The 20,472-nt window shown below is 39.4% G+C and overlaps 2 protein-coding genes across 5 annotated transcripts in view; both read left to right on the top strand.

The window, feature by feature from the left end:
• Nucleotides 1-1,895, top strand: part of slc8a2a (solute carrier family 8 member 2a) — a 137,935-nt gene extending 136,040 nt beyond the window's left edge. For both annotated transcript variants that reach the window (XM_046039722.1, XM_046039721.1), the window contains one exon: nucleotides 48-1,895. In XM_046039722.1, coding sequence (XP_045895678.1) covers nucleotides 48-424 — 377 coding nt within the window. In that variant the 3' untranslated portion in view covers nucleotides 425-1,895. The remainder of the gene's footprint in view (nucleotides 1-47) is intronic.
• Nucleotides 1,896-3,823: 1,928 nt separating this feature from the next.
• hnrnpl (heterogeneous nuclear ribonucleoprotein L) lies at nucleotides 3,824-18,679 on the top strand. Of its 3 annotated transcripts, none has more exons than XM_046039750.1 (14): nucleotides 3,824-3,938; nucleotides 4,444-4,584; nucleotides 9,710-9,947; nucleotides 10,504-10,589; nucleotides 10,849-10,945; nucleotides 11,055-11,127; nucleotides 15,895-15,930; nucleotides 16,202-16,270; nucleotides 16,364-16,614; nucleotides 17,055-17,176; nucleotides 17,297-17,498; nucleotides 17,593-17,650; nucleotides 18,095-18,190; nucleotides 18,324-18,679. In XM_046039750.1, the coding sequence occupies exons 2-14, from the start codon at nucleotides 4,454-4,456 to the stop codon at nucleotides 18,380-18,382; spliced, it is 1,518 nt and encodes a 505-aa protein (XP_045895706.1). In that variant the 5' UTR covers nucleotides 3,824-3,938; nucleotides 4,444-4,453; the 3' UTR covers nucleotides 18,383-18,679. The 3 variants fall into 3 exon arrangements, with proteins under 3 accessions (XP_045895706.1, XP_045895704.1, XP_045895705.1); XM_046039748.1 differs by having other exon boundaries at nucleotides 3,857-3,938; nucleotides 4,444-4,562; XM_046039749.1 differs by lacking the exon at nucleotides 15,895-15,930 and having other exon boundaries at nucleotides 3,857-3,938; nucleotides 4,444-4,562.
• Nucleotides 18,680-20,472: the final 1,793 nt, after the last annotated feature.

The raw sequence follows: 20,472 nt of genomic DNA, 5'->3' as shown, positions 1-20,472 counted from the left end.
TTTAAACTACTGAACAATTTATTTTCTAACTTCACTATTTTTTCCAGATACTTTTGCCAGTAAAGTGGCTGCCACTCAGGACCAGTATGCAGATGCATGTGTGGGAAATGTGACAGGAAGCAATGCAGTCAATGTGTTTTTGGGCATTGGGGTGGCCTGGTCCGTGGCTGCTGTATATTGGGAAGTCAAAGGTAAAGTCTTCCGTGTGGACCCCGGCTCGCTGGCCTTCTCCGTCACACTCTTCACCATTTTTGCCTTCTTCACTATGGGAGTGTTGATGCTACGCCGGAGGCCGTCCATAGGCGGCGAGCTTGGCGGCCCGAGGATCCCCAGAGTTCTCACTTCACTGCTTTTCTTTGGACTCTGGTTCCTCTACGTCCTCTTCTCTAGCTTAGAGGCCTATTGCCATATACAAGGCTTCTGAGAGAGCACAGCTGGGGAGAGTAATGACTGCACAATAACAAACACACTAGACCGGGACATTCACCTTTACAGTACTGTTAGGGTAACTACCACTGAGAAGATCTATCATCACTTGACAACTGCTGCCATGGTCCGTAAAAATAAATGTATACACACTACAGACTTGCACATGCAAATCTGTACGTCATACCCACTGCAGGACAGTTCCAGCCAGTATAAATGATTGTGACAGTACTGATTTATTTTCACTTGAGTAGACTAAATAACATGTAGTGACTGTATTTGATAAAGGAGAGCAAATGGTCAACATGTACTCAGTGAAGGCACTGGATTTTGCTTGATGCCTGATGACTGATTACCTGGATTTCAAGTTTGGTCTTTTTTCACCTCACGCTTATAGAGGCTGGGTCAGTTTAGACAGCCTAACCTAGTAAATAAATAAGAAAATCAATGACGGCAGATGAGCAATGTTAAGTGATAAAACATGAAAAGCTGCCCTGATACATGAAAATAATGGTTGAAGAACACTACGCTTTTTGTTGTCAAATCCATTATTTTTTGAACATCAGGACACCTGGGTGTATCACCACGCTTATACAATGGCCACTTGTCACGGGCAAAGTGGAAGATGTGTTCTAACTGTCATCCATTTTTAAAGTTTGTTTGTTATCAGTGAGCATTAACCCATAATTAGGTCTTTTTGACAAGTTAGAGTTTATTGTTAAGGTAGCTCAAAGCAAAAGTAATGTTGCTATGGTTACCTTCAGTTTTTGCGCAGAGATTTAGAACAATAGTTAAACTGTTGTCTGTTAAAGTGTTTAAGTTGTCTTGGTGTACAATTTTGAATTGGACTGCCAGCCAATCAGAACCAAGTGTCTTCTGCGGCCGTGGTATAGAAAAATGAGCACAGTTTGGTCACAATCTACAGTTTGGGAGATAAGCTGCTGTTGTGTAATATCTCTCACTGATACATTGTGTGTTCTCTGTTAAGTTATGTGACGAAAGGCTTTGTTGAGTGTAATTTAATGCATCTACTGAATTTGATCTCACTATAAGTATTGATAATAGTAATAATCAAAAATGCACTATATGGATCCAATAGAGAAATGTATAACTGACAAAGACTTAAAAAGGCAATGAATTTCTGATAAGCTGTGGAATGAAAAAAAAGTAGGCTACCTAGTATCTGCCATTGAGTGTGACTGTGAAAGCGATGGTTCATTCACCACTGAAATTGTATCTGTTTATTTATCAATGGTGTAATATAATGTCTTTGTAATTTTATGTATTTGAGCTGATATGAACAAAAATACATTGTAATTTATTGTAAGTTGTCATTATTACATTGACATTTTAACTGAGTGTGTCTTCATTGGATCCATCACCCACACTGGTTGTTCAAGCACTGTATTACTTCCTCATTAGTGCAGAAGAAGACAGATTGTCTGGATTTGAAGAGTAATACCACAATGTTTGTCATTGGGAGCATTTGTTCTGATTAGGAGCACATTGAATTAAATCCATATATGCTCTTAAATTCTGTCTCATGTTATAGAAGATATTTTAGGATTGTGTATCCAAGAAAACATGTGGATAGCAGCTTCAGTATTCTTAAAAGGATAAAAATCAGTTAGCCTACTTCCATCAAATCTCATTAAGTGTGTTAACATGGAAAAAGTAACATGGCCCCAAAACAGATGTCTGAGATATAGATGTCATTTTTGTGGAGGAAGACCATAGCTACACAATAACACCAATCATGCATGTAAGACAGTGATCAAATCACTACCTGATATGGTAATCCAATGTCTGAACCTGCAGTGAGGGACATTTGTAGAGTAATTGCACAAACACTGTTGGCACGTGCTCATGACATATCAAAATGGTCTCAGTCTTGGTCTATTTCTCAGCTTGGAATTGTCATTCTTTTGGCACTTCTAACTATTCGACATCCTCAAGTTCTCCACCAGTCAGTTCATACTAACTATAAGAGGTCATCCAGAAATTACACCCTTGCACTCACTGACCCTCTGCTCCCCCACTCTTAGTACCTCAGATACTTTCCAAACACCCCTCATTTTATTTACCTTCTCCATCTGCACAAGTTGCACCATATAGGCAAGATTCCATCTCCCAAAACTCTCACATACTTCACTTCTCAAACTTGTCCTGTAATATTTTTTGTTAGACGAACTCTCCTTACTCTGTCCTATCCCTCAAATCTCACCACTACATTTATCAATCCTAGTCAAAATACGTCCAATGAAGAGCTTGTTTTTGCCACTGACAGGCTTAGATTGTTCTTATTGTCTGGAAACATAGGGGAAAGGATCCCTAGAGAGATAGACCTTTAAAAGATTATTTTGTATATAATAATTGTAATATAATACAGTAGGGAAAAAGACATATGAGCATATTGGGAAAACATCTAAGCTTATGTAAACTCTATCATGGTTCTGGTTGGGAAGGATTGAGTCAAGTGAAAGGAGTGCAGTTAAGGTTAGTGTTTAATTTTATGAGTGACAGGTTTGCCACGGGTTAGCAGTGTTCTCTGTGCTAGGACTAATCAAAATGTTTTAGTGATGTGTTTGTCAGTAAATTCTCAGTGTATATAGGAGCCAGCTCCCTCGGAGAGCCCTGCCCCTCGCAGAAAAAAAATGCATGAAAATTAACAAAGTACACTTTTGAACAGAAATATTTTTGTTTTATATTATATCATACCAATGATTGAAATATACTGTATCTGTATAGAGTTGTTTGATTACTTATAACAATACTATAATTAGGGTGTTATTTTTGTTATAGAACTATGATAGTTATTCTTAACATAACCCACTTTTTAACCATTAATATGACTATGAATATTTTAATGTAGATCCAGATCCTGTAAAGATCCAGCTCCATTCAAGGGCCAAAATTCCTATCAGTAAAAGGTTTAACCAAAGACGTTTTTAGTTTAACCCTTAACCCCATCAGAGGACACAAATAATGATTGACAAGGTAAAGTGACCAATAGTAACGTCTGACGCTTTGCCGCTGCATTCTATGTTATGAGGGCACACGATGTACTTCTTTAGGGAATCTATCTATTCATCACCCTTCATGAGAGATAAAACATTTGAGAACCCTGATCTAAATAAATCGCACTGGTTGTTGTCACAAGGTTGCTGTGACCAGAGCCCTGTCCGTGACCACAACGTTTTATTTGGAGGATAGACATTTATGTGTAGAAAATGTATAATTGTTTGAATATTTGTCCAAACTACAGGAAAAAAGTGATTTTAAGAACAACTCCTGGACGTTTAAATCAGGACGTGTTTACAGCTTCAAACACCTAACTAAACTGAATCATTTCTTTCAGCTGTATAAACAATCCGTTTTTCCCACACAACATGAATGCAGCAGTAGTCCGGCACAGGGGACAGGACAACATGGCTGCTGCTGCGGGCCGATACTACGGAGAAGGCGGCAGAGCAACGAAACGACAGAAAACTGAGGACGGAGGAATGACAACGGTGAGGGTTTCCTGCTTGCCTTGGTAGATGAAGTTTTACTATGCTAACATGTGTTAGGTTTTGCTTTTCTAAGAGAGGAGACGCTAAGTAGCTATCTGAAGCAAACCATTTCACGTCAACGCGACTTTGGTCAGGTTTAGGGTTAACGTTAGCTAGAACAACGGTAACGTTAACGTTATAAGGCTTAACTTACAGTTAACGTTAAATAGCCACTCAACGACATATAACTGCCTTTTTATGTAATGATAAAAACATGAAAATTAACACAACTAACTGGCCGTTGTTATGCCAGTGTTTAACGTCTATGTGAACGTTAGTTAGGGTTACTGGCGCTAATCTCCAAAGCTATAACGGTTTTTTATTTTATAAGACTCACTGACTGGGGCTGCCGTTTGACGCTATCGTTAAGTTACTCATCTCTTCCGGTCTGCTGCTCCATCCCTTTTCCAGCAGCGGTGGACATATTTTCTGACCCCACAAGCATCATTGTGTGCTTGGTTTTCAGGAGAGCTACGATGACCCTCATAAACCGCTACCCTCCCCAGTGGTGCACATCAGGGGCTTGGTGGACGGTATCATGGAGGCTGACCTGGTGGAGGCCCTGCAGGAGTTTGGGGCCATCAGGTACTAACAGACAGCTAAGACGGTGTGTGTCTAACGTGCTGTCAGTATATTCTGTATTCTTCAGTTATTCTCATGCTGCAGGTTTCATGGGCCCTGATGTGTGAACATTCATAATAACCTCGTGAAGGTACTCACAGACACAGTCCTGATCCACTGTCATCTTGTCAAGCAAGTGTCGGACTTAAAGGTCCCACATTATGCTAATTTACAGGTTCATACTTTAATTATGGATGTCTACTAGAAAATGTGCATGTGCTTTAATGTTTAAAAACTCCATTATTTTTCTCATATTGTCCATTGCTGCAGCACCTCTATTTACCCTCTTGTCTGCACACTTCATATTTAAGGCCCCATCTCCGTAAAAACTTGTTCTGATTGGCCAACTTCCGGAAGTCTGCCGAGCAACTAGCTAGCGCAGCGCTAAAACCATGGACGTATTAAAAAAGCTGGATACAGCTTTGGATGCATGAATCCGTTAATTCCTATGAAAGCTGCTCAGTGACGCAGATGATTTACTTGTGTGGCTTTTCTAGACTTTCAAAATGTTATCAGACCAAATAAATCTAATTCTTATAGTGAAATGTGTCATTTTGCAGGGGTTGTGACTCTAAAATGTATCCACCAAAATGTATTTTCTTGGTGGATTCCGATTCTTTAAAAGTCTGACTTTCCTATTTTCTTTCTTTCTAAGACTATATATATTTCTAAAATGGAATTGACAGTAACTTTTCTTTATTAGGTTCCAACAGAAAACAGTGTTTCCCCATAGAGATGCACCTATCCGATACTGATATCAAATATTGGCCTGATACTGACTTCAATAGCTTGAAAGGATATCTGTAACAAGGGAGCCGATCTATTCAGTTCAGTTACGCACGTACTACGCGATGCGTCCGCAGGGCACCGGTAGGTCTGAACATTTTGCTAGGAGAGCAAGTTTGGAAATATTTTATGCTTGCTAGTTCCAACAAGTTCTACAAAAGCACATGTTTTGAGGGGTGGTGGTAGCACTGCAAAACAGAACACAACCAACCGTTTTGTTTTCCAAAGTTAAGAAGTAATGGTTAAGTCAAGCCTGATGTTAACTTACAAATAAAAGAATGGCTCCCAGTCTCTTCCTCACACTGAAGAATATAGCTTATTATTAACTTATTAACTATTTACACTGTATCGGTATCAGGACTCAAAAAGTGTCGTGGGGTTTAGTGTTGTCAAAAATATCTTTATTTGTTTGTTTTTGATACATATCGATTCTGAATATTTTCAAACACACACCGCTGCAGTGCCCACACAGCCCCGCCTCCTGTCACTCACAACGCTTTCTTCTCGTCTCATTCTCTTCGTTTGAATAGCGTTTTTTTCCTGCCAGAGGTTTGACAAGTCTGGCCCTACTGTGCTGTGAGTAGTCATTTGTGATTGGATGCTAGCAAAGGATACAAGCAAGCCCATACGGTCCAGAGCATTGCAAACAAAAGAGCAAAGCCTCTGCAGGACTGACACATGAGAAGTTGGAGACGTCCTCCCTTTCAAAATCACTAAAGTATATAAACAAGATGGCCCAGTAAACTGTTGTTGATAAGATAGTTGTCCTGCTGTTTGCCCAACAGAAATTTATAAATCTTAAAACTAAGCTAAATTAACTTATGCTGTTCTGCCTGACACCCAGTACTATTAACTTTAACTTACTAAGATAAGTTGATAATTGTATATTTATAGTTATTTAATCAATGTTGTGTCAATTTTCCCCCGTGGTATTGAAGATAGTATAGAATATCGATATTTTTCGAGGTAATGTATCAAAGTTAGAATGTCCAGTATCGTGACAACACTAGTGTGGATGAGAGTATATTTATATATTTTATTTAAACATATCTGATAGAACTCATTATCCTATTTCTAGTTGGTGCTTTCTTATCTCACTATTTTCCTTCTCTACCTTAATTTAGTGTTTACTCACAAACCGCTTTAACCGCTGCTCACCTTGCTTTTCCTTTATTAATGCTATGTGTCTACTCTGTTGACTTTTTTCAACAGCAGTGTGTTTTTATAAAGTCACCCAAAAAACACAACTGGCATTTTGGATTTTTCCACCTGTGATTCCATTTTCAGCAGCAGGTGAACCGCCTGTGGAGGATGTTTGTTGTTACTGAAGTAGCTTATCAAAATGATCGAAACCGATGTGGTACTGAATAGCACCTGCACCAACAGGTGTGTTCATTGTTGCTTTAAAATATCCACTGTGTCCGCGTGTAACGTAATACCAGATAATGTCTCTCTGTGTTTTAACGGTCAGCCCAAATAAAGTCTGTGGGGACAGCTTATTTTGGCCATACAAGTATTTCAAATCGCAAGCTTTTTGTCTTATTTTCTCACGGTGAAGAAATTCCACGCTGACTACATGTCTGTATCATTGACACATGACGTGAAACACCGTACTGCATGTAAATTGTGTAAATTCGGCTGGCACAGGATTGGATATATGACACTGATCGGCCCCAGTCAGTGGCCATGGCTGATGAAGCTGAAAACCGGCTGATTCCGGGGCACTGAATTTGATGAATTTACTGTTTGTCAGACCACAAATGACACGAGAATTGGATTGGAAAACCAATAGATGCTGCTGGAGTATAGTGTTTCTGGGGGCAGTTCTCACTGATAACAGTAAAAAACACAACTTTATTACTTTATTCACAGATTTTTGTGAAACTGGAACAGATTTTATGTAGATTTTATGTAAATATTTTCCAACTGCTCGTAGCAGAGCAGTACTGACTAAATGATGTAGACGATCGCTCAACCCTAGTTTCTTTACTAACTAGTGCTAACTGTAGCTGCCGTGCAGCTAGTCATCCTGTTAGCTGACCCTAACTGGGCTGGGAGCATCGAAGACCAAGGTTGTGTTAGTGTTTACACCTCTATCAGAAATACTTTATTACTCTAGTACATTAGCTTGGGAGCACCAGTGCGCCGAGCTCGCAGTCTGGACTGCGTCGACTAATAATGACCGCTACAGTTAGCAGTAGGTAGCATTTACTTTAGCAACAAGTAAAGCTATCTGTCCATGAGCAAACTCCATAAAACGAGAGTTGAGAGAGCAGCTGGAGGACATTAGAGGGAAATATTTAACGTCCAGCTCTAGCTCAGCGACAGAATGATTGCTTGGTTTTATGTTGTTAATAAAGTTAAAATGACAACAAAAAACGTTGAATGGTGGGTCAGAGAGGGCTGTGATTGGTGCGTGGCTGAGGGAGGAGACTGTATAGTTGTGACATCACAACCAAACAGAAGTCCCGACGGCTCGTTTTAAGGCACAGTTGCTGAACACGGGCTGTGTGCATTTCTCCATTGATTGTTTTGATACTTTCACAGTCAGGCATGCAAACTCCTCACCTTTTTGCGAAATATGCCGTTTTGAAACCAAAATGGGTCACCTGTGATTTGTGCAGATCTGATGAGAAATACAATTTTTTGGGGGGGGGGGGGTAGGTAGGTTATATCTACAGGTTATATGAGCTTTGCATATGCCTTACCAATCGTCTCTTTCTCTCCTAATGGCTAAACCTGACAATCGGGGACAGAGTAGGACGGGTCTGTTTTTCAAGTCCGCTACACTGTCTGACAGCTGAACATGTGAGGAAGTTACTGCTGAACTTCCGAGCAAACTGTCCGTCGGACAGCAAGCCTGATGTAAGGCATAAGTAAGCTAGCTTACAATATTAACTGTCCTGTCAGATACAGTAATGTTTTTACATTTATAACTTTGGCCACTGTTATTAACCAATAATATCAGCTAAGCTAATTGTTCATTTATGGAGACCAGAGGCAGCACAGTAGGCTAGATGTACGGTAGGCTAACGTAAACAGGATAAAAACATATCGGTGGTGTTTGTACAACTTTTGAAATGGATGATTTTGCCCCGACCACTTTTTGAAAGCTTTTGTTGAAAATGTTCTGAATAACTTGCAACCAGAAATGTTTAAATAACAAATGAAAATGCTTGGAAAAAAGTTAATTTGCACTTAGCTAAAAAAAAAAAACAAGCTACTAATTATAAAATGACCCCAAAATGTGCAGCACCAGTTAATAACTTTAACAACTTCAACCTGAATTTTTTGTTTCCCTTTTACATAAATAAAAAACATTTCCACTATAAATTATTTCAAAAAATTGGTGCAGAAATTTTCACCAGAATGCAGGAAATTAAATGTTTAATGCTCAAACTTTTCTGGGGTCCCCAGACCTCCCAAATGATATATTTCAGCATTCATTATTTTCTATAAATTAGTGTTAATATATCATCTTGTTTTGTACTCGTGACACCAGTATTGTGTCTCCTCTCGTGTGTTCAGTGTATCATCACACCCCACAGGAACACTGTATAAACACACAGTATTTAAAAAACACCTAGACCTGTGTTCAGAATACAAAATATGGGACCTTTACCACATCAGAGAAAAAGCACTCTGGGTTAGTTTTCCAAATCCTTTGTAAACTATCTTGGTGTTGAGCCTAGATGCTAGGCTTTTCGCCAGCCACAACCCTCCACACTTGTCATCCTCAAGGGTCGCCATCTCGGCTTTGTAGCGGAAAGGGAGGCAACACCAACCAATTTTCAAACTGGTGACAATAGGGGCCGAAGAAGCTGCAGCGGTTGCGATTGCACACACAATCAAGTAAAAGTGTTAATTTTTAATATAATTTAATTGAAGTCAACTGAGCAAACAAGCTGGCACGTATTTTGCGGGTGACAATTGTGGTCAAATGTTGGCAATAAAGCTCTGCATTTCTCCATTAAAAAGAAGTGGTCAAATGTTGTGATAGTCATTTCCGGTAAGTGCACAACCACCGTGTTTGATTTAAGACAACACTACCCTGTTGAAATTCATTTACTATGCAAGTAAGTACATAGTGTACATGTATGTGTACTAACGGAAGTATCTGAATTGGGAGGCAGCACTCTTTAAAAGTACTGGGAACCCTTGCCATAATGCTGGTTTAAATTTAGCTAGTTATAGGCGAATCAGCATAATAAGTTCAACCAAGTTGACAATGACTTCAAACATTTGACTCATGCTTTTAATGAAACTTGGTTCAGTAATCCAGCCTACGGGTCCTGTAATTTTCTTCTTGAAATACTTATTTACAGTTATGTGGTTATGATGCCCAAGAAGCGCCAGGCCCTGGTGGAGTATGAGGACATGAATGGCTCCTGCAATGCTGTTACATATGCAGCAGAGAACCAGGTTTACATTGCAGGCCACCCTGCCTTCATCAATTACTCCACTAGCCAAAAGATCTCCCGGCCAGGAGACTCAGATGACACCCGGAGCGTCAACAATGTGCTGCTGCTCACGATCATAAACCCCATCTATCCTATCACCACGGTAACGTGATTATAAAAACTAAACTTGCGTGCAGTTAGTGTCACATCATAATTTATTCAGTAGTGAGTTGAACTGGATACAAATTCAGACAGAATCAATCATTAGATTTCTTTACTTTTGACCCTGTTGTGATTGAAACTGGCTTCTTGAAATATTATGGATGGATTTAATTGTTTTTTACAAGGTGTGGAAAAACTACTTTGATTAGAGAAACTTCAGCCAGTACATCCATCAAACAGTATCCCTTCTATCTCCTCTGCACTTATATACAGACCTATTCTTCTGCATCAGCATGCTTTTAGAATACAAATAATCAGCTTCTTTTCATTTCATTTTTCTTCGTAATATATACTTTTCACAACTACTTTGAATTTTCCTTTCCACTTTGTCACTGACTTTTTTTTTTTTGTATAGAAGCAAAAATTTCACAATTTAAAATTAACAATCAGCAAAGCAGTATAATTTTTCTGTTTGGCCACGTGATATGTGTGCTATTGCATAAAGTGAGCTTACTACATCAGGAGTATTATATGAGCTTATCTGTGTGCCTCTACAGGATGTGCTCTACACCATTTGTAACAACTGTGGTCCTGTACAGAGGATCGTCATCTTCAGAAAGAATGGTGTTCAGGCCATGGTCGAATATCCTTTTTAATGACGTGTTGCAGCGTGTTGATGGAGCAGGCATCATCTCAAGAATGGTCCAGTTGACATGCATTTCCAGACGGACATACTCTGTCCCAGCTCCATTGTCTCTTGTTCACGTTGACACCATGCCTTTTTTTTTTATTGGCCATGTTCCTTTACATTTGGATACACTGTCATTTTACAGTATGTTGATGTTTTAGTTATACTTGCGCAAACAGAAATATAATCAGACCTCACCTTAACTTGTTGCCACATTTGATTCGGTCCAAAGTGCCCAGAGGGCCAAAGCCTCTCTGAATGGGGCAGACATCTATTCTGGTTGCTGCACTCTTAAGATTGAATATGCCAAGGTAAGTGTATGGCAATGTCTAATCAACCTTTGTGCCTGTTAATGTCTATTAACATCAGATGTTAGTGAGAGGACACTAGTTTTGATTGTAATTCAATCCTATTCCGCAGCCAGCACGCCTCAATGTCTTCAAGAATGACCAGGACACGTGGGACTATACAAACCCCAACCTCAGTGGCCAAGGTAACATGCAGTCCCTAACCCTTCCTTCCCCCTTTTTTTCTTCCTCTTTTCCTCTCATGCCACTGTATGGGATGGTTAGGGTTCTCTGCCTCCGGGAGTATTGCCTTTGATCACAGATGACTTGTTTCTTCCACCATGCTGCCAACTCAGTGTTCAGAGGCAGTATTCCTGTGATGCCTTCACAGTCTTCATTCATTTTCTCGCCACACAGCAGGCTTAAAGTAAGGGCATGAGGAGCAACCTCAAGGGCAGCCAACCTCAATTACAGGCTCATGCATGTAAAAAGCCCAACGCACCTGTCACAGTAGCATATGCAGGTGCACCGTTCTTCACATAGGTTCACATTCCCTATAGAGCATGTCACAGCTGCACAACCTCACATCCCTGCCTACTCTAATCCTACAGAAATCCTACAGAGACTATCACACCTGTAAGCATTCTTTCAAACATAGTGGAGATTTTATCATAGCTTAAATTAGACATTGCACTAGCCAGCTGAGTTGACTTGTGAGACCACTAGGCACATCTCTGGTTAAAGGTCCCGTGAAATGACTCCTGAGATCTTAAACCTTCCACAGGCTGTGAAGTACTGTACAAGTACTTCTGCACGAGGGTTGGACTTCACAACGGGAAGGCCTGTGTTTGAGGGTATGTGGAGCACAAACAAGCAGAATGAACACTGTCACTGTATTGTTGAGGATTAAGCGCCAAGCCATGTTGTGTGGTGTCAGCATTACAATCAGCAGAGACGGTAGCTGCTGATGTTGGATGGCATCTCTTTCCGATTACATTTTTATTGGATAGATGATTTTGCATGTATGACTACATAATGAGTTATTTAAAAAAACACTTAGATTTTGTGTAATTTCAGGATAATGATGGATTAAATTATTTGGAATGTTTTACATGTAACCATTGATGGAACAACAGATCCGGCATTTCATGGGACCTTTAATGTAAAACGCATTACAAATCTACATTGTTAAGCTATCAAATTTGTATTGTTTTGAGACTCACTTTGGCAAATACCAGATAATGTGGGCATAAGTTGGATATGTGTATTGTTGATGTAATGCTAAAACAATATGTTTAAAATTCAAGATCTAGAAATGAAGATCATTTCATGCCTGAAACCTCCCAGCAAAATAACTTAACCCGCCACTTACTGCTAAATGCAAGTAGGCAAAAAGAACATTCACAAATATATAATGTGTTAGGAGTGTGATGAGAAGACAATTCTCCAATTCATAATATTACATATTTGCCTTCAATTCTGTGTGGTCAGCAATAGAATTTGGCTATGATTTTGAACCTGATTACAGACAGATACTTTATTTATATGGAGGACATTTGTGATTGTCTTTTTTTTTTTGTCAAACACTGTAAAATGATGTAGTTGTTTCTCTTGTACACAACCAGGACCACAACATGTACATTTCAATTTTCATACAGGTTTTCATATAGTTTGTGCTGCCTTACAACCCAGAGGTACTCCTTGTGTCCTCACTGTGCAAACTCATTCAGGCTTACCTCAACCTCTAAGCAGACACAGCGGCTTCTACAGCTACAGTATAACAGCACCCACAGCCACAACTAATGTAAATCTGCTCTGTGGCATACATCGGACACAGTGGGGCAACAAATACCGGAACACAACCTCAACTCAGTACTTCCTTATTCCAAGTCCATCATCACTCCTATCTCCGCCACCTGACACGGGAGTCCATTTTATTTTTGCTGGTGGACAGTAGCCACCATTTCAATTTGAGGGACAGAAATAATCCAAGGCCACGCAAACAGACACCTCGCATATCCACCACAGACTGATGTTGATAGATTGCTAAGCATCTACCACCACCTCTTTACCAGAGCAGCACATCTCATCTCCAAACCCCCGAGGAGTCACCACTTTTGACACAACACATTGATGATGAGGGCGGGAGTCAGGTGTGTGGTCGTTGCGGCCCCGCCTCCTAGCCTTTGGGATGTGCCTGCCATAACACAACCACAGGGAGCAACAGAGGAGTTTTCAGACACACTCAGCCCGACCAGGGAACAGATGACACCACATACTGGGGCAGTAAACAAAAAGAGGCCATTCTCTCTCTCTCTCTCTCAGATGCTAAAATCGCCCATCTCTACCTTCCTGTGCCGAACACAACATCGCAACACAACGAGCTGAATATCCACGGCAACACACAGCTGAACTGCCATGACAGCACATCGTCACGCAGATATTCCAGATGACTTATTGCAAAGCACTAGATGCCTTTTCACTTTGCAAGTGGCTGAAAGCTAATAAACCAAATAAGCAAGCATCATGTGAGCATCCATTTTTACACAAGAAGAAATATCCACGGGGGGGCCTATGAAGACACAAGCATCAAACACCTATCAAGCATACAAGCACAGAGGCAAACAGATTAAATCCTTTCCTAAAGCTTTCTACATTTATGGACTGCTGTTTTTTTTCCCCCTGTACCTTCCTTCCCATTTCCCTCCTTCTCTCTTTGCTGTTCTTGTGTTGTTTCTGCGTTGTTACATTTTGCCTTTTTTTGCACTGGCCCATAGTGATGCCTCTAACGCCTCCCGTGTGATGCAGGTTTGGCTCAGTGTGTCTGTGGACAGACAGCCCACTCTCAAACGGTGCAAATGTCCTGCTTTGTGGTCAGAGCACGGTAAGCTGGAAATGAGCCTCTAATAGCAACTTTCAAAACAAACCGACAGCAAGTTCAAACCTAGCATGGACCTGTGGATGTACTTGTTCTCTCTGGTGGTGGGGATGCAAGAAAGGAAAGAAGGAAGAAAAGACTGAAGAGGGAGAATGAGTTGAGGCTGGAGTCAAGAGGTTGGCGGGTAGCATCCTAGCTGAAGACTGCCCCCTACCTGCCCACTGTGTCCCATGCTCCATGTGAGGTGCTGTAAGTACTAAGAAATGAATGAATAATGTGACTTGATGGTTAGAAGTTGAAAGTTGTTGTGAAACTGAAACAACATGACTGTTAAATTGTTGAGCCATCATGTTAATACTACAATATATGGTAACACCAGCAAGTAGGACTTGAGTAAAAAGTGGCTCTGATGTTTCGTGGCAAATTTCTATTAATAAATTATTGTTAAAATATTCTGAGAATTTACTACATTAATGGCCGTTTGATTATAAAACTTAATGTTGGTGTACAAAGCACGTTGGTGTTCAAGGAAACCACTCAGAAGTGGAAATTTCTTAACTTTGCTATCTAGGTAAAATTTGGTTCTGTTAGCAGTTTATATGGATTTTCCAAATTGTCAGTTATAAAGGAAGGAAGATTTTTATTTTACAGATGTGGATTTTTGTTTTTATACTGTTCTGAGGTAGTTGTCACAACTGGTGGCGACACACTAATGACAGAGATTTGCTTTGCTCAAGTAAGGGTATGATGGAACAAAGATACATTAAGAGTTTTATTTCTGTTCACTTTGTGTGAAGAGTTTGTAGAAATGGCGCTTGTAATTAAAGTTCCCATTTGGTGACCAGTCCCAGTGATCGCCCCTTCTATTGCCTACTGGTGTGTATCTCTAATGGCACAATCAATTAGCAGTCTGCAATCAAGGACACATTATATGCTGCCACTGGTATAGAATGATTAACTTCACATCTGTTTCAGTGAACTGTTCATGACATTTACACAATCTCCCAGTGTTCATATCACTGTGCAGCTGCAATGTCTATGCATATCATAAATATTCTGCAGATAAATGTTGTGGTTACAGTTAAGGTTGTATTTGGGATAGTAAATCAATGTTTTTACAACTATTGTGAAATAGATATGTCATAAGCTAACTGTAACCAAAATAGCAATTCAAAACAGATAGGTTGAAATAAGTTGAAATATGTTTGGTGACTTTAGCCCTGCATGAGTTTAGCAGTATGGTAGTGTGGATCTGTCCATGACATGACACTACTTAATAATGTGGTTATTTTGATAATGGCAGGGCTGCATCTTCCAAATATAGTGTAAGCTGAAATTTATGGAAAATGCATCATAACATTTATGGGTACAGCAGTTTATTGTTTTTTAATGGGCTAATACATGTTATGATCAAGTAATCACTGTCTACAGGTATGATTGAAAACTAGATTTTTTTTGATATTTATACTAAATATACTGCTTACCTTAGTCTGAAATGAAGTATACAGTGTTCATAACCAGAATTTAATGTTTATTGAACCGTAACTATTTTATATGAGAACATTAAATGCTGTTTTCCTAGTTAATTGTTATGACTAGATTGCTGATTTACTAAACTTCAGGAAGGGGCACTTACAAAATGGGCGGCTATCGATGCAAAGAATTCACCCTGGGTTTTGTTGAATGGAGCTTGTGGTAGAGCTTTTTACAACAAAAATGGATCATTATGGAGAATGTCAGTGCTTACTTTTCTGCTGATAAATTTAAGCCAGTCTACAATTGGGTTCTACTTGTTTCCCTTCCACAGTGTAATCTGGTCAAAGTCCCTGATGTTTATTCACTGCTAATGTTATACCTGTGTCTTACGCTGATTTGTAATAACTGTATAGTTCCCATAGTTTTCAATAAAACATGCTTAGACTGCAGGTGCTGCTCATTGCACTGATGAACATTTTACTCTCTGATCTTCTCCTTGAATGTTTCTATTCCATGTAATTGCCTGGGATGTTAAGAAGTGTGTTTATACAGTGTTGCCAAATTAATACTTTTTTAATGTTAATTTGGATTTGACATGTGTATATGTGTACCTGCACAGATGCTGATGGTGAAGGCAATTGGAACAATTCACAAGGTGTGTGTGTGTGTGTGGGTGTGTGTGTGTGTGTGTGTGTTTGTACTAGGATGGCTGATATAGGAGGTCTTTTAAATGTCTGAAAACTATTTCTACTGTTAAAAAATCTCCATTATGTCACGTGTTAGGTAAGCAAAATAGAGCCTGCAGACTTTTTTTTACCCTTTGTTGCATGTCAATCACAACCTTGTCCCTTAGCACACAGTGGCCTATTTTTTGATACCTTAGCAAGGAAGCTCTTTGATAGGCAACTTTTATTTTATAATTTTAGATCCCAATGCCAATCCCAACAAACGCCAGAGGCAGCCTGCTCTTTTAGGAGACCATCCACCTGATTATGGTAAATATCCAATTAAAGAAATTGGTCTGACATTTAGAAGAATGGATCACATTTCATTACTGTATCTGTACCTCTGTTTTCTCTCAATTTCAGGAGGCCCTCAAGGAGGTTATCATAGCTACAATGACGACAACTACGGTCCCCCTCCTCCTCACCGCATGGGTCCAGGTATAGCTGGGCGTGGTCGTGGTAGCCAGCGCTATGGCCCTGGATATGGGCCACCACCCCCTGAGTACGGTCCTCACGCTGACTCCCCAGTTCTTATGGTATATGGCCTTGAGCCCTCTAAGATCAACGCTGACAAAGTCTTCAACATCTTCTGCCTCTATGGAAATGTAGAGAGGGTGAGTGAAGTGAAGCTAACCAAACATTTTTGGAGCATTAGTCATTAGACACGTGATGGCTGCGTCCTCTACTTTCAAAAAGTCAAATTGAGTGAATTGGTTTGATAGTGATAACTGTGAGAACAATTTTCACCACTCATTACAAATGTTTCCTGCAGGACGATTAGTCAATTAAGAAAAGTTTGTGAACTATTTATATGATCAATAAATCATTCAAGAAATTTTTTTTAGCAAATGCAAAATAATTTTTTGTTTTTCTTTGTCATAGATGACAGTAAATTTAATATCTTAAGGTTTTAGACTGTCAGACAACACAGGCAAATTGAAGACATCTGGGAACCAAGAAACTGACAGGTTAACTGGTGGGGGGGGGAGGTTGCAGCAGAGTTTCCTACTGTTCCTACTGTTGTTTGAGTCAGATGGATATTTTCTTTCTTTAGATTAAGTTCATGAAGAGTAAGCCTGGAGCCGCAATGGTGGAGATGGGAGATTGTTACTCTGTGGACAGGGCAATCACTCACCTCAACAACAACTTCCTTTTCGGACAGAAACTCAACGTTTGGTAAGAGCAGCTGGCCCCAAACCATTACGGAGCATTAGAGTAGACTGTCAAAAAGAAAAAGATGCAGAATGCAGAGCTAGATATACAGATGTAAGACATCTGGCCCTCTTTCCTTGGCAGTGTGTCCAAGCAGCAGGCTATTGTGCCAGGACAGTGCTACCAGTTAGATGACAACACCAGCAGTTTCAAAGATTTCCATGGATCCCGCAACAACCGCTTCACTTCCCCTGAGCAGGCAGCCAAGAACCGAATCCAGCACCCCAGCAACGTCTTACACTTCTTTAACGCACAGCCCGACATCTCTGTGGAGATCTTCAACCAGGTAAAAAAATGTCACCAGGGTTCGTTTTGTGAAGCCTTCATTTTTCTACAAATCACCACCTCAGATTTTCACTAAAACTGGTCTTTCCCTTCAGGTCTGCGATGAACTCGGAATTAAGAGCCCCGCAAGTGTTAAACTTTTCACCGGAAAGAGTGAGTTACAGCTTGGCCAGTCATATAAACTGGTTTCGTTGAAGTGTGCTTTACAAAAAAAGTCTATAAATAAATCACGTTTGTTCCAGGTGTTCTTTGCTAACTAGTTAATTCAAGAATGGGATCTAAATTTATTTCTCATGTGTATAAATCTGTTGAATTTGGAAGGGAAAGAAACATGTTGGTGAAAGTGAAGTAAAATTAAATGTTTGAAAAAACTTTATAATTCTCAATGTAGTTGAATTTGTTAGTTTGTTTACTTGAGTTAAAACACATTTGTGATTTTAGATATTTCTATTTTTGCTTTGCTGCAGCTGTTTAGTGGCTTCTTCGAGTAGATTAGTGAGAGATCTTAACACATGCAGTTCTTTTAGTTTAATGCAACACACAGTTTAGTATTGTCTATTATGAAAATCTAATTGGTCATCTCATGTGGCACAAAAGGTGAGCGAAGTTCATCTGGCCTTCTGGAGTGGGAATCCATCAATGATGCCATGGAAGCCCTAGCTATGATGAACCATTACCAGATGAAAAACCCTAGTAGGTTCTCATCTTGTTACATTAGCTACCAGCTTGGGTTTTTAAAAGCTGGCCTGCTTTATTGTACAAATGAAAGCCTTCATAATGTTATTTTTAAAATGTATGTTTTTCTCTTCTTTCTTTTCTCTTACAGGTGGGCCTTACCCTTATACACTGAAGTTGTGTTTCTCAACCACACACCATGCCAACTAAATATTCTCCCCTCCAACTATTTTTAATGTTTTGTGTGTTTATATAGTATTCTGTAGTTCTGTTGCCACGTCCCATTAAAACATCCAGTCCGTACTGACAGAAGCTAGGATTGATGTGAGTTAGAACACTTGAACTATGATTTTGTATGATTTATTTTACCTTTACCAGGTTTTTCAATGAGTTGTTTATTTTGTACATTCACAACACTAGATTTGAATAACCCCTCACAATCCTGAAATAACATTTAAATGTGGAGCTCTGTTGTTGGTTTTTAAATAAAGTGAACATTACACAAGTCATGATGTGAATACTGCTGACCAGTCTTCAGAGATGGTTTGAATTGTATTTTTCAGATTTTCTTGATTTGAGGTAAACATCCATGTCCATTCATGGACACTGTGATTGTGAAGCATAATCTTTAGTAATTACATATAATCAGTATACACACCTACACTGTATAATTGTTTTTTATTACGGTTTGTATTCACTTGTGCTAAAATATTTAAAACCCGATAATTCTTTAGGTTCTGTAGGTTATTAGCAGCAAATCCAAAATACATTCACTGGAGAGAAGTAATGTCTAACTATCACAGTGGCACAGTGGCTGCATGCATTCATTGTGGTGTAGCGTGAAGTTTCTCCAAATCTAATATTTACTGCTTAACAATGGGAAAAATGTAATGCAATTTTCTAAAGAATAAGTGGTATGTTGACAACAAAAGGCGCGCGTACATAAACAAATTTGTTAAAGAACTTGAATGATCATTCTTTCACCTTAATGCTTTATACTAGTTTGACAATAAAGTATTAACTCACTAGATCATTTCTGGAGCTTTCAGCCGCATCTCGTGGCGGCAGATGAAAGATTGTCATCTTTGACATGCCTGCTGATAAAGGCCATGAGATGCAGCAGACAGCTTTGGAAGAGTAGGATGTAAGTTATTGTTGCGTTATAACCGTAGACTGTAGCAGTCTATGGATGGAAACATCAACGTTTTTTAATACGCATTTTTAAATATCTCATTAGAAAAGGTTGATGGAAACTGCAAATTTCGCTTGAGGTGGTTTTTGCCTTTGTCGAAAAAGAGTAAATGCGCTAAATGGGAGATGGAAACACTTCCATCTGAATAAGATCTCGAACTTGTAACTCGCCTGATCATCTGTTTCTGCTGAGTTCTGCACACTGATCAAACGGGCTTATCACCGCATTTTTTTGCTGAATTTCAATGAATGCTACTTCTACTGTGTGTAATAAAATATGAACGACTCTAAACGTTCATAGAATAGACTATATACTTAGAATCATTTATCATCATTGAGGAACCCCACAAAGGATATTATAGCGTTTAAAAGCATTATCTGGAGGTGCGTGCAATTCTCGGGAGGCATGCAAAACTCGCATAACACCGGATATTCCCATAATGTGCGGAGACATGGCTGGTAGCAGTTTGCCCGCTTGAAACACATTTCTGAGGACCTCTCTCCATTTTTCTAAGATGACCTGCCATCAGGTTCAAGCAACTGGTTTTGCTTCTGGTTTGGAACCCATACGTCTTGTTTATTAAAGCCATGTGTAACGTCAACTACTGACGTAACGATGCTTGCAGTAGCCTGGTTTATTCGCTCCAAACAAGCGGATGGAAACGCACATATTTAGGAATTTCTTGCGAAATATGTTTTTTCTTTTTTGCGACATTTCAAAGCTTAAAATTCGCATGACAATTGGATGGAAACATGGCATGTATATAAAAAGAATGTAAGACTATATTATAACACCTATTTTCTTGCTCCCACAACAAACGGTTTAGGCGAGCAACTATCTAAAAAAACAATGTTTCTGACTTTACAGGTAACGTTTACGCCGATTCTTCATAAAATAAAATAAGAGTTTCAAAACTTCACAAATATCCTGTTTAATAACTGATAACAACGCGTACCTTAGTTACCTGTTATGTGTAGCCTTTATCCCTGGTTGTTCGTGTACTAATGTTTCTATAATAAATGTTAATCGCAATGTTAGCGAGAAAGACGGCGGCCCAAGAAAAGAACTACAACTCCCATAGCGCCCCGAGCGTCATTCACGTAGGTGT

The sequence above is a fragment of the Micropterus dolomieu genome, linkage group LG23 (genome assembly GCF_021292245.1).
Source record: "Micropterus dolomieu isolate WLL.071019.BEF.003 ecotype Adirondacks linkage group LG23, ASM2129224v1, whole genome shotgun sequence".
Taxonomy (NCBI): domain Eukaryota; kingdom Metazoa; phylum Chordata; class Actinopteri; order Centrarchiformes; family Centrarchidae; genus Micropterus; species Micropterus dolomieu.
The sequence above is the reverse complement of the archived record's forward strand: the minus strand, read 5'-3'. Positions and strand labels throughout refer to the sequence as shown.